Genomic DNA, 14,257 nt, shown 5'->3' with positions numbered 1-14,257 from the left:
CCTAAAATCCAATAACAGCACCATGGATGCACTGAATTTACAATACAGAGCTCCATGGCGTATGTTTTCACAGATGCATTCGAAATTATGATGCATCTGTTGGCACTTAACTCACGCATTGCTGGAGTAACATTGTAAAAATGGTACTACTCTAGCAATGCAAGGAGGCTCCCATTGGAAAAAGCCCTGTATCAATTTTATGCCTGCTGAGAAGGCGGTACAATTCTGACACAGTGAAGTTGCAGAATGACGCAGTGAAATGTTGTAAATTATACTGCATCAGTTCTGCGTTGCTTTTTGCCTGGGAACACCTACCCTGTATACATTATACCTGGCACAGGCATTATCTGATGCAGGACTTTACAAACTGATGCATTGGGCACAATGTGTCAGTTTGTAAATCTGGAGCAGTGCAGTGAACTGCTAGTGCCACCTCTGCATAAAACAATCTGATGCAGCAGTGGTGCAAAGGGCTTGTAAATGAGGCCCCAAGAACCTTTTGCTGACTTCTTGTGTGCATGCAATATTTATTAAATCTATTTAAAAGTTATAAAAGATGTTTAGTGAGGTTTAAAGTTATTAGAAATTATATTTCAAGACATTCAAAAACTTTGAGAAATACAAATGTAAAAATGCTAACAATTTATAGTAATATTTATATATTTTTTAAATGGTTAATATGTAATTTATTTCAATAGTAATAGTGAAATAGATTTCACAGAAACTTTTTTTTTACAGCAAATGGATGAAAATAATCCTGCATGAGAATTTTCTGCATGATTTGCATCTTAGATAAATTTGCCACACAATTTGGTCCTTTATGCTGCATACTCCAAGTAGTATTGACATGCTCTGACAAGTGTGTTTTGGGTGCTATCAATGGAATGATGAAGTCCGCATTTGAATTTTATAAAATATGCTGTCCAAGTGACAGGATGCTCAGAAATCTACTTGTCCTGTAAAATAATTCCACCTTCCCTTGAGTTGCCATACACTGAGGTGACAGATTATGGCAGTGTTCTCATTGGATTGGAACTCTGATAATAGCCTCTTTGATTATGCCAGAGCTCACATTACATCACAGTTTGGATTCTAGTAAGGCTGTCATTTCCCCCCCTTTATCTTCAAAAACGGGTAGGAAGTAGGGAAAAACCGTAGTTCAAAGGCTGGAATGCTCTGTACAGAGCCACAAATTTACAATTAAAATTTTGGGCCTTATTTATACTTTTTGGTTCAAAACTGCACTAATGCAGTTTTGCACCAGAAAGTTTTGCACCGGCTTGGACCATTTTTTAGCACCAGCTGGGCACCATATTTATGGAATGGTGCAAGCCGGTGCAAAGGGTAGGCTAGCTTAAAAAAAATTACGTTAGGCAGTTTTGAGTCAAAATAAATGATTCTGACCAGATTAGCATCATTTTTTGACGCTAAGGGGCATATTTATACTCTGTTTGCACTGAATTAGCGTCATTTTTTTTCTCTAATTCAGTGCAAAACTAACTCCATATTTATACTTTGGTGCTAGACCCGTCTAGCGCCAAATTTATGGAGTTAAAGTCATTTTTTGGAAGTGGAAACCTACCTTGCCTTAATGAGATGCAAGGTAGGCGTTTCCGTGCAAAAAATGACTCTATGGCCTTAACACCATGGGGCATATTTATACTCCGTTTGCGCCGGATTTGCGTCGTTTTTTTTAACGCAAATTCGACGCAAAACGAACTCCATATTTATACTCTGGCGTTAGACGTGTCTAGCGCCAAAGTCCATGGAGTTTGCGTCACTTTTTAGCGTGGACACCTACTTTGCGTTAATGATATGCAAGGTAGGCGTTCCCGTCTAAAAAATTGACTCCGAGGCATGTGCGCCGTATTTACACTCCTGGGCAAAAATCACGCCCGGGAGTGGGCGGGTCAAAAAAAATGACGTCCAGCCGCTTTTGCGTAGTTTTTTAGCGCCTGGTCAGGGTAGGCGTTAAGGGACCTGTGGGCTCGGAAGGAGCCCAGAGGTGCCCTCCCATGCCCCCAGGGACCCCCCCTGTCACCCTTGCCCACCCCAGGAGGACGCCTAAGGATGGAGGGACCCATCCCAGGGAACATAAGGTAAGTTCAGGTAAATACATTTTTTATTTATTTTTTGTGGCATAGGGGGGCCTGATTTGTGCCCCCCTACATGCCACTATGCCTGTACATAGACATAGACAGAAGTCCCATGGGCATGGCCATTGGGCAAGGGGGCATGACTCCTGTCTTTGCTAAGACAGGAGTCATTTCAATGGGGGTTGGGAGTCAAAAAAATGGCGCTAATCGGGTTGAGGCAAAAATTTTGCCTCAGCCTGACTTGCCCCATTTTTTGGCGCCCAAGCTCCATTTTCCCCTATGCCGGCGCTGCCTGGTGTAAGTCATTTTTTTTTACGCACACCAGGCAGCTTCGCCGGCTAACATCATTCCATAAATACGGCGCCCGCATGGTGCTTTGGAATGGCGTTAGCCGGCGTTAAATTTTTTGACGCACAACTGCGTTGGCGCAGTTGTGCGCCAAAAAGTATAAATACGGCCCTCAGTTCAGAGGGGTATATTGACAATATTTTGGCGCAGGACAGTGCCGCAAGGCTTCCTTCGGCACAGCCCTGTGTCAGAAGAAAAGGGCAGGAATGTGCTGTATTTATTATATACAGTACATTCCTGTCGTCTTCCACTGTGCTGGCGCACAATTGGTTGCCATGTGCCAATGGTGCAAGGTGGCTGCATTGTGGGAATGATAGTTCTGTTCAAGAAGTGGCACCTTCCTGCACAAAAAACTATTAATGGAGGTGTTTTCTTCCTTCTATATTACTGCACAATACAGCACATATAAAAGGAGATAAAAACAAGGAGAAATAAAGTTATTTCTTCTTGTTACGCCTCCCTGGGGAGTTGCAGGCTTTTGGCACATTCCCAAAATGCATCAAAATCCATGGGTATTGCGTGGGAAAGCCCACTGCAATGCCCATGGAACACCACTTTGATGCAGATTAAGGTAACGCAGTGACTTGCACTGCTTTGTCTTACTCCATAATTACAAGGCTATTAAAAGCCACACAAGGTGGCTTTGTGTGACCTTGTGGATATGGGCCTTTCGCCTGAGTCTCCTGTGCGTCAAAAAAGTGATGCACTGGCAGTGCAAGCTGCTTGTAAATATGCCCCAGAGTTTCCTACATTTGGTTAGAATGCTCAACTTTTTAGAAAAGGCTTTAATAATAATTAATTATATATACACACAAAAGATTAAACAACATACATATATATATATTCAAATCTTGCATTTTCTAGCAGCCAATCCTGTTTCTATGATCCATACTGTGGTACTCTAAACTAGCAGTCAAACGTGTTACGCGGCAGAAGTTTGAACTACTAGTCCATTGCACAAAATAAACATGAAAGCTTGTTGTCTTTGACCTAAAACAATAATTTCTGGGCATCAGTTGCACTGATATATTGTTCATATTTCACAGTTCCACATTAAACTTGGGTATTCATATCACTTCATTTTTTTGCAATAAAAGTACACAAACTTATTATACATATGGAGAATACATAACAGGTGAGAGTAGAATGTGGGCCTACCTTGCCATCAAGGTGTTCTCATGACATTTACAAACCACATGGCCATAGGCTCAGTGTTTACAAAGGTAATCTGAACTACGAGATGACAAAAAAGGACCACATGGCAGATTTCTGTTCCAAATTGTTGAGAATTGTGTGTTCTTGGTTAGGGTAATGTGCTAGTCTTTAACCTTTTCAGTGTGGGCGACGGCCTATGGCTGATGCCCATACTTCCTCCCAATTGTGTCCGACAGCCACTGGCTGACAGTGGGGAGAGCTGTGATGACCCTTTGGTTCTCACTCCAGAGGGTTTTCTGTTTACATTTTTAGCCCAGGCTGAAAAGGAAGTGCTTTCCCAACAGCCCAAGTCTTTTTTCTTTTTTTGGGATGAAATGATGATCAGTGGAATGTCATTTCTCCGACAGTGAACCTGAAATTAACTGATTGTCTCATTCCAATTTCACTAGTTCATTGCTCGGGGCAAATCCCAGCCCCCTAAAGCACCAATTTGCATGGAGTGAGTATCACACAAAAGTATAGAATCTCCCCGTTCCAATTATAGCTCTACCTAGTGGTTCCCTTTTGGGGGTACTTGCAACAGGATGATCCCCAAGCAGGATCCATACAGTAGACACCAGGAGCAGGATCCTCTGTGTATGGACCTGTGACCTCTGTTCTGGGGCCCTTTAAACTTTCTGTCCTTCCCAGGAGTTGGATGGAGGTGTTCACCCTCAGTCTGGCCCCTCCTTCCCAGGGAATGTACTAGACATCAGGGAATATACAATATCGTATATTTTGTGGGGAGCAGCCTCCCTGAGCATGGGCCTGTGATCCCCCTCCCTAGGCCCTGTAAGTGTTTCTGCACCCTGAGGGGAGGATGCGATGTTCACTCCCAATCTGCACCCCCAGTGGGTTTTGTGCCCACTAGACACAGATAATTAATTGTACAGTATTTTTGGGGTTAGAACTGGCCCCTGGCATGGGCCTGTGCTTGACCCTTAAACGCACCATGCCCCATAGGTCTTTCTTCCCCTCTGGGAGTTGGATAGGGCTGTTCACCCCCAATTTGCCTCCAAGGGAGCATAAAGCCTACTAGACACCACAGTTTGCTTTAGAATAAAGTATTTTTGAGTTTGAGGTGGGTGTACAGCTCTCGCTGGGTATGGGCTTGTGTCCCCCATCCCATACCCATTAGACTTGCTGTCCACATCTGGGGGGGATGGGGCTTTTCACCCCGAATCTGCCCCCTCTGTAGGGCCACAAAGCCCCCCAGACACCAAGGAATGTAACGCACAGTATTTGTTTTGGGGGGGTCTGGTCCCCTCGGCATAGGTGTGTTTTTGTCCTCCCTATCTCAGGCCCCATAAGTCTTTCCAACCCCCATAAAGGGCGTATCCTCCCCCTACTCTTGGCCATCTTATCCTTTCTGCCCCTCTTTGGGAGTGGATGGGGATTTCCACCCCAATCTACCCCCTCCCAGAGAGGAAGAAAGCCCACTAGACACCAGGGATTTTTAGAATGCTTTTATTATGGGGGAGTGGCAACGTCCTGAGCACCATTAGTCTGCCACCAGAGGGGTAGATGTGGGTGTTCACCAACGATTGGCCCTCCTCTCCCTGTGGGACTGAGAGGGGCAGAGAGCCCACTAGACACTAGGAATATATATTTTTTTAAATAAAAAATATGTGGTGTGTGAGTGGACCACCGTGGTGTTGGGCCTATCCTCCAGCCCTGAAAACCCCAATGCTCTTTCTGCACTTCAGGTGAGCATATTCCAGCAACAAGCAAGAGGAAATATTGATCTTTTGGCTGTAGTTTTGACATATGGAATGGGAGAGTAGGAGTGAATCCAGATTTTCGCCTACTTGCCATAGTGAATGCTTGCACTATTTGGGATCGCCTTCTGTTACCCAAGGAAACCAACTAAACACTGCCATTTTGAAAACCAAACACCCAGGGGACTCCAGTGTGGTGTGCACTGCATTGATCTCAGAATGTCTTCTTAGCCGCAATGCCCTGCAAACCACAAATGTTGCCTAAAACCATGCACTTTTATCACAATTCTGTGAACGAAAGTTCCAGAATCTGTGTGGAATTACAAATTCCCTACCACCTAGTATTCCCCCACTTGTCCCGATAAGAATGATACCTTAACATCCGCAACACAAAAGGCCCCAAAATAAAACTTGAAGATTTATGAGGTAGGCATAGCAGCAGTATTTGGGCCCTGGTTGGGCAGCCACCCATGGAAACCTACTAAACTCAGATATTTCTGAAAACTAGACACCCAGGGAAGTCCAGGGTGGCATGCTTCATGTGGGTCCCGTGGCAGTTTCCTACCCACAAAGCTCTGCAAGCCTCAAACTTTGCCTAAAAATTCACATTTTACTTGCATTCCTGGGACGTAAACTTGCAGAATCTGCAGGGATCCACAATAGTCCTACAAACCAGCATTCCCCCACATGTCCCAATAAAAGTGTGGCAACACTTGTATGACTGGGCCTTGGGCTCTATAAATAAATTGATCAAACCAGGATCAATGGGCGATCTATTGGTTGTTTTTTAGTGGAAAGGTTTTATCTGGCATGCAGTGTTTTGGGTTTTTGTTGTCACTGGCACTATGTCCAACCACAGAGGTGAGCTACCATTTTTATTTGGAGACATTGGGGAACCCTGGATGGTAGATGTGTGGCCTCCTGCAGATTCTAGAAATTTCTCTCACAGAAAATATGAGGAAATCTGCATTTTCAGACAAAGTTTGAGGTTTGCAGGGGTATTTGGGTAAAAATACCGTGACAGCCATGCAACAAGTGCCACACTGGACTCCCTGGTGTCTAGTTTTCAGAAATGTGCAGGTGTGGTAGGGTTCTCTGGGTGCCAGCTGAGCTAGGGCCCAAATTCGGCAGCTAACAACACTGCAGAAAAATGTTGCTTTTTGAGTGGAAAGTTTTGATCTGTTCATGTCACGTTTTGAGCAATAAAATAGATCGATGTATAAGCTAACTATGTAAGGTAAGAGTAAGGAACCTCAGTCCATTGATGTGACAGAAAACAAACCTAAGAGTCTCATCTCGCTTCACGTGTTTTTATTGTTTTTCCGACTATATCCTCAAATGTGTCACGGGGTTAGGTGGCCATTCAGGGAAATCTGTTTAAAATAACATTCTACTAGGAACAGTCTTCGGAGCACATCATAAACTGAGATCCTATGATGAAAGCTGTCTAAAGCACTGCTAATTCAGGTCAATCGTAAGAAACACCAAACTAGTTAATTGTGAATTAAGCTTTGCTACTCAACATTTTTAATTCTCACTTTTACTTAGTTTATTTCAATGGATTCTCTGTCTAGACTATAGCAGGAAAAGATTGATAGCGCTGGTTGGATGGACGGGAAGTAAAGAAGCACACTTTAACACCCAAATAGGAAAGTTAATTCTGTATGCAACAACTCTAAGATGGGAATCCATGCAGGTTGTTCATCGGAGTGCTTAAGAAATGTTCTTTATGCACATGCAAAAAGCTAAAATATGTGTTTCTGTTTAAGATTTCCTTATGCGAAATGTTCTGAAGCTGAAACAAATACCTTGATTATTGCTCATCACTCAGTCTATGCACTATCGGGTGACCGGGGTGCGTGTGAGTGCAGAGCAAACGGTGTGTATTGGGATTGCAGGGTGACAGGAGAGTCTCTATGACTGCAGGGTGAGCTGCGTCTCTTGCTGAGGGTAGGGTGAGTCTTTGTAAGTGCAAAGTGAGTGGTGTGCTTGTGTAAGTGCACGAGCGGAGACGTCTGTATTATCGTAGAGCGAGAACTGTACCTGTCTGAGTGCGGAATTAGGGGGGGTGTCTTCATGAGCCCAGGGTACGTTGTGGGCATTGGTGAGTTGCAGGATAAGTATTCTGCAGGGTGAGTGGTGAGCCGGTGTGAGTGAACGTTGCTGCACATTCAAGCCCAGACCAGCTAGCATTGGCAATTCTTGTTTTGTTTGTATTTCTTTTGAAAACAGGCATTTAACCAAAACAGTCATTTTAAAAGCTGGTGACAGCTGCCTCTGCATATGTATTATGATGTCTGCTTGCTTATGGCAAGGTCAAAGAAAGGATGTATCATGGATCCAGTTAGCTACTTCCTTTCTGTGGTCCAATACTAAAACAGACCAACCATGTTCCTGGAGTGATGCGAGAGCATCACTATGTAAAAATAACAGGCATCTTCTCGGCTTCAAACAATTACTTACACAAGCATGATGAATGTTTAAGCACATGCACGTTTTCTAACTACGATGAAAAGGAGGGCGTATATAACACTGCAGCCAAGCCGTCAGTCTTATACGGGCTGCTGTTAGTGATGTAGAAATATTGACAGGGATGATGATAGTGCTGTCATGGAAGGGTGACAGAGAGTAAAAAAGAAGGGACAATATTGACAGACTGACAGGTGACCAAAAGAGAAATAAAGAATACCGCGCTAAAGAAGTTGTGCTGAAGAGAAAGTAACATTGACAAGAAGAATCATGACAGCTGACTTTGGATCGTGGTGCAGGACCGGTGTTACACATGGGCAGTGTGGGCACCTGCCCGGGGCACTCACTCAGCCCACCAACATGGTGCTCCACACCAGTATGCTACAGCCAGACCACGCACACTGGTCCTCTTTCTCATCTAATTGAGGGTAAGGTGTCTTGTTGCAATCGTGCCCATAAAAGGGAGGTGTAGTGATGTATTGGTTCATGTGAAGTAAGTACACTGGCTCTTCTTGTTCTTTCCTTACAAGTTTATTTCCAGTTATAATGTACAGACAGAGATACATGTGCTCGCCATCCCCAAACCGGCACAACTCCAACCTTTCATATGAAAACATTCCAATCCCCAGTCACAGCTTGCCCCAACATTCCACTGCCCCAACATTCCACTGCCCCTGATGTCATAGCTTTTTTTAAAACAAATTTAAGGGAAGGGGATGTGTAGTGATGTATTGGTCTGTATGTAAAAGAAGAATGCTATGACATCAGGGGCAGTGGAATGTTGGGGCAGTGGAATGTTGGGGCAGGCTGTGACTGGGGATTGGAATGTTTTCATATGAAAGGTTGGAGTTGTGCCGGTTTGGGGATGGCGAGCACATGTATCTCTGTCTGTACATTATAACTGGAAATAAACTTGTAAGGAAAGAACAAGAAGAGCCAGTGTACTTACTTCAGGAGGCACCCCTACCTTGTACCTCGATGATAGTGTAGTGAGCGAGGCCTAAGGGAGCAAGGCCTTCCATGGTCCAGGTCGAAGGAGACACAATCTGCGGGTGTCTCCTGCTGTCAGGAGTTCTACCTTGCTGCCCATACAGAGGCACCATGGTTGCACAATTTCCCTCAGTTTAGTGCACCAGGAGATTTAACTCTCGGCCTACAAGCAAACCTCACACCTTCAGCACTTCATGAGCTGCAGAAGAGGTCCTTGCAGGTCGCTGAGAGGGAAAGGCTGCCGCTCGGGTGGGGGGCGAGGGGCATAAAGCAGCTTCAGGAGCAAAGGCATCAATAGAGATGCAAACAGGCCTGAATGTCTCACGCTTTATGCACATGAGAGAGACCTTGCACATTCCCTCACTGCCTGGGTACCAAAGATTCCTAGAACCACCCCTGTAGTGGTGCATATTGTAAGTCAATTTACAGGTGTACCATGAGACCTCTGTATATTGTAAGTTGATCATCAAGTCTTTATCTCAAGACTTGAGGACATCGGTGTCTATGGTTGTGCACTTTCAATCTTCCAGTACCCAACGAGTCACTCAATCCCTTTCTCTTCTTCATTTTAACCATTTGAGATGCGGTATTCCTTCTTCTCTGTTCTGTCACCTCATCAACAAAACGGAAACACTTCACCCAGTGATTAATACACCATGCTGGTAGGTACATTATTAGCCATAGTCCTTGGAAGTCCCTCTGACGCCCATGGTTTGTGTAAAAAGGTCCAGGGGTGAAAACGGATTCACAGTTAAGTATGGCTCCACAGAGCCGCTTAGTTTTTATTCATTGTTTTTTTTCCAGCTTTTTTTAGAAGAACATTGTGCTTCTCTTTCCTTCACGATTCTGACCACAAACTGTTTTATCGTTTCTCGGGGTGATTTCTACACTGCAGTTTATTTAGTCTTGCTCCAATCCTCCCTTCATATGCTTCAGTTGGTGCAAAGTGCAGTCACCAAGTTGGTACTGGTAATATGCCATCCCTTGCTGTATGACCTCTGTATATTCACCTATTTTTCACGAATCAAACAACTGCCCCTTCCCTCCCCTCTGTCTCACACATCATCCTCTTTTTTCCCACACTGGCTGTCTCTCGAACTTCCCCCTTACTCACTCTCCTTCCCTGTTCTTATGTCTAGGATCCCCACCCATATTCTCACCTTCCTCACCCCCTTTCTCTTGCTTGTGCTCTGATCACCCCCATCTAAAGCCTTTTTCACGTCCCGTCTCTCTCCATCTTCTGACACCATGCTCTCTGTATATCCCTCACATTTTTCTCTAGTTCACTTCACTGATACCTGCCACTTGGCCAACCTCATCACCATTCTCAAACCTTTCTCCCAACTTGCTTTGATATGTCTCCTATGTTTGCCTTCTGACACATTTCTCGAAGCTTTGGCTGTCTTCTACAATCTGTCCTAACCAACCCGGTGCCTCACACACTCTTAAGCTTACCTGGGTCAAGTCTGTCTGTTTAGTTAATAGCACGCTAAAGGTCTGCGGCCATTTAACAGGTGTTGGGACTCAGTCTGGATTCTTGCACTTTCTGCGTAATAAAGAGTTTACTTACACAGTTGTGACGTGTTGGGGCAGTATTATGTGGAGCAGCCGTTCCACCTCCTAAGTGACAACGCTCAATTGAAGCGCACACCTACCAGCCTCTTTGAAAGTGTTCTGACTACACATGCAACACACACTCCCAGCCTCGTTGAAAATGTTCTGACTACACATGCGCCACACACCCAGCCTCGTTGAAAATGTTCTGACTACACATGCGCCACACACTCCCAGCCTCGTTGAAAATGTTCTGACTACACATGCGCCACACACTCCCAGCCTCGTTGAAAATGTTCTGACTACACATGCGCCACACACTCCCAGCCTCGTTGAAAATGTTCTGACTACCCATGCGCCACACACTCCCAGCCTGTTTGAAAATGTTCTGACTACACATGCGCCACACACTCCCAGCCTCGGTGTGCAAAGTCTTCAGATCGTCGAGAGCCACCACTCATGTTGCAGGTTTGGCTTGATGAAGCTTGGGAGGCTGTTACAGGAGGGGCTGTGGAAATCAACGAATGAAAACACAGCCCTTACCTTTTAAGGGAAGGATCTGATAAGCACATTGCTTATGCAAATAAGTCATTGCGCTGTATTGTAGGACTTGGCCCTGAGTTCACTTGATCCCAATGCAGGACACAGGCTGTGGGTCTTAACTATCTTCAGTCGATTCTCAGTTCACACATATTTTTACTAAAGAACGCTGAAGTGAGTGCAAGACCGTGTGAAATGTTCTATACAATATCAGTAAAATAAATAAAAAAATTATACACTGAAGCTGGCCATATGACATGCGAACACAATGGGACATTGCGGCAGGGTCCAAATGTGCCATTTAAGCATCATCTAACAGAAACCAAATCTTCCAACAATAATTACTGGACGAAGAGATCATTGGGGGTATGTTTGTATACTTACACAATCTCATTTAAGGTGTTATTGAAGGACGTGAGCTCTAAAAATGTTTCAACTGCGTCATATGCAATGCCATTTCCTTCAATCCTAAAATAAAGAACCAGGCATTAGAGTAGAATATGCTAATTTTGGAACATGCATAGTTTTTCAATTTAATTTCCATTGCAGGTGAGAAGATTTTTAGAACAATTTACAGCTGAACAACTAAGGCATTTTATAATGAGCGCTATTAATTGACAGCGTGTACACGAATCTCACATTAATGGTCCTAAAAGCATTTTAATACATTTTTTTTTTACATTTTAAGTGGGCGTAACAAAGGTGCGTGGGTAAGTCAAAGTCGAAATTTACATCAGGATAAATGGTTGTGAAGAAAGGCGAAACAAGAGAGGTGCAAGAAAGTAAGTGGCGCTGGACCAAACTCAATTCCTAAGTCACGAGGAGACTAGGGGCCAGATGTATGAATCTGGCCCATTGCGATTCGGTAATTGCGATTTTTAAGAAATCGCAATTACCGACTCGCAAAGGGCCATGTATCACATTTGCGATTCGGTAATTGCGATTTCTTAAAAATCGCAAATGCAATTACCGAATTGCAAATTGCAATACTGACCCCATTCGCAGCTATGGGCCTGTTGGCCCATAGCTGCAAATTTTTTGCATTTCCTAAATTGCGATTTCTGAAACAGAAATCGCAATTTGGGAAATGCAAAAGGCCAGGGTGCTGGGGGCCTAAGGCCCCCTCTCCTGCACCCCCAATCTTTTTTTTTTTCCATGTAAAGTACACACATGCCAAAAGGGCATGTGTGCTTTACATATTAAATTAAAAAATGCAGTTTTACTGCATTTTTAAATTTTGCACCAGCTTCCCACCTGGTTGCAGACAATGGTATTTTGCATGTGCAAAATACCATTCTGCGAATAATCGCAATTTGCGTTTTTTTGCAGAATTGCCTTGCGACCTCGATTTTGCAAATCGCAAATTGCGATTCGCAAAATCCAGGTCGCAACGCACAAAATCGCGATTTTTGCGATTTTCATTTTGTGGTCTGCGAATGCCTTTGATGCATTGCAGACCACGATTTTGCACTCGCAAACAGCCGATTTCGCAGTTTGCGAGTGCAAAATCATTTGATACATCTGGCCCTAGATCACAAAGGAATTTTGGAATATGTAAAGCACTACTCTTGTAATACTATTTTACGTACTCTTACATGCCTTTGTGGATTGGGCCCAAGCATCTAAAATGGGGGAAAATGGGAACATTCATTTACAGTTTGCGCATTTGGCATTTAGAAAAATACGGTTCGGTCGCAATTCACTAAGGGCCAGATGTATCAAATGATTTTGGACTCGCAAACTGCGAAATCGGCCGTTTGCGAGTGCAAAATCGTGGTCTGCAATGCATCAAAGGCATTCGCAGACCACAAAATGAAAAATCGCAAAAATTGCGATTTTCTGCGTTGCGACCTGGATTTTGCAAATCGCAATTTGCGATTCGCAAAATCCAGGTCGCAAGGCAATTCTGCAAAAAATCGCAAATTGCGATTTTTCGCAGAATGGTATTTTGCACATGCAAAATGAAATTGTCTGCAACCAGGTGGTAACCTGGTTTAAAATTCAAAAATGCAGTAAAACTGCATTTTTAAATTTAATATGTAAAGCACACATGCCCTTTTGGCATGTGTGTACTTTACATGGAAAAATAAATACATTTTGGGGTGCAGGAGAGGGGGACTTAGGCCCCCAGCACCCTGGCCTTTTGCATTTCCCAAATTGCGATTTCTGTTTCAGTAATCGCAATTTAGGAAATGCAAAAAATTCGCAGCTATGGGCCAACAGGTCCATAGCTGCGAATGGGGCCAGTATCGCAATTTGCGATTCGGTAATTGCATTTGCAATTTTTAAGAAATCGCAATTACCGAATCGCAAATGTGATACATGGCCCTTTCCGAGTCGGTAATTGCGATTTCTTAAAAATCGCAATTACCGAATCACAATGGGCCAGATTCATACATCTGGTCCTAAGAGACGTAAGAGTATGTAAAAAAGGTACTCCTGTAGCCCCATTTGACGTTACTCATAAATAATTTTGTGAATTTTTCCCATAGTCGTTTCTGTGCAAGTCAGGATTAAGCATGGGAAGTGTGAAACTCCATCCACAGGTGAACCAGAAACTAGTTTTGCATGCAGAGGTTTACTGAGGACTGCAGATTCTCTACATACGCTAGAAACGTAGTTGTAATAGTTCCAAGGAGTGACTGAGAGAAGCAGGAAAATGCATTTACATTTAGGTAGAACCTAGTCAAGCAGTCACAACTTTGTGGGTACTCTAAAAAAATCGATTATGTTTTTCCCACATTCGTCTATGATCCAAAACGTATATCTGAATTTTCCACATATAAAGACGTTCAAAATGTGCCCCATTTCCTTAGTGTCGGGTCACAAACGCAGCTCATTTTCACAGGGATTAAGACCCTGATTTAATAGGGCCTAGCACCACTTTAGCACCACCTTAGCATCATTTATTTTACACCAAGGCAGTGCTAAGGTGGCCTTTTCCCCACGCCATATTTACAAAGTGGTGCAATGCATACATTGCGCCACTTCGGAACACTTTGCGCCACATTATGCCTTATGCCTGTGCCAGGCATAATGTATGCAAAGGGGGTGTTCCCCTGTTAGGGGGGCAAAAGAAATGGTGAGAAGAAATCTGAGAGATTTCTTTGCATTATTCTTTTCAAAACTTTTAATGCCTGCACAGAGCAGGAGTTAAAAGGAGGCATGCCATTTTTTTACAATGGGTCCCTATGTACTCTGCAGAATTAGCGCCAACATTTTGGTGCTAACCCTGAACAGTACATCAATAGCCTCAAAAATGCTGATGGTATTGCCCCCTAACATGCACCATGATGCGCTGTATCTTAGATACGGCGCACACATGGTGGCGGTGGGGGGGTGCTAAGG

At 43.8% G+C, this 14,257-nt stretch overlaps 1 protein-coding gene across 1 annotated transcript in view; it reads right to left on the bottom strand.

The window, feature by feature from the left end:
- The window catches only part of LOC138290008 (NACHT, LRR and PYD domains-containing protein 12-like), a 436,570-nt gene that overhangs the window by 14,031 nt on the left and 408,282 nt on the right, over positions 1-14,257 (bottom strand). Inside the window, exon 6 of the mRNA XM_069230213.1 lies at positions 11,294-11,377. Coding sequence (XP_069086314.1) covers positions 11,294-11,377 — 84 coding nt within the window. The remainder of the gene's footprint in view (positions 1-11,293; positions 11,378-14,257) is intronic.

Source organism: Pleurodeles waltl, chromosome 1_1 (assembly GCF_031143425.1).
Source record: "Pleurodeles waltl isolate 20211129_DDA chromosome 1_1, aPleWal1.hap1.20221129, whole genome shotgun sequence".
In the NCBI taxonomy this organism is placed as follows: Eukaryota; Metazoa; Chordata; class Amphibia; order Caudata; family Salamandridae; genus Pleurodeles; species Pleurodeles waltl.
Note: the sequence above shows the minus strand (reverse complement) of the source record. Positions and strands in the feature narration are given on the sequence as shown.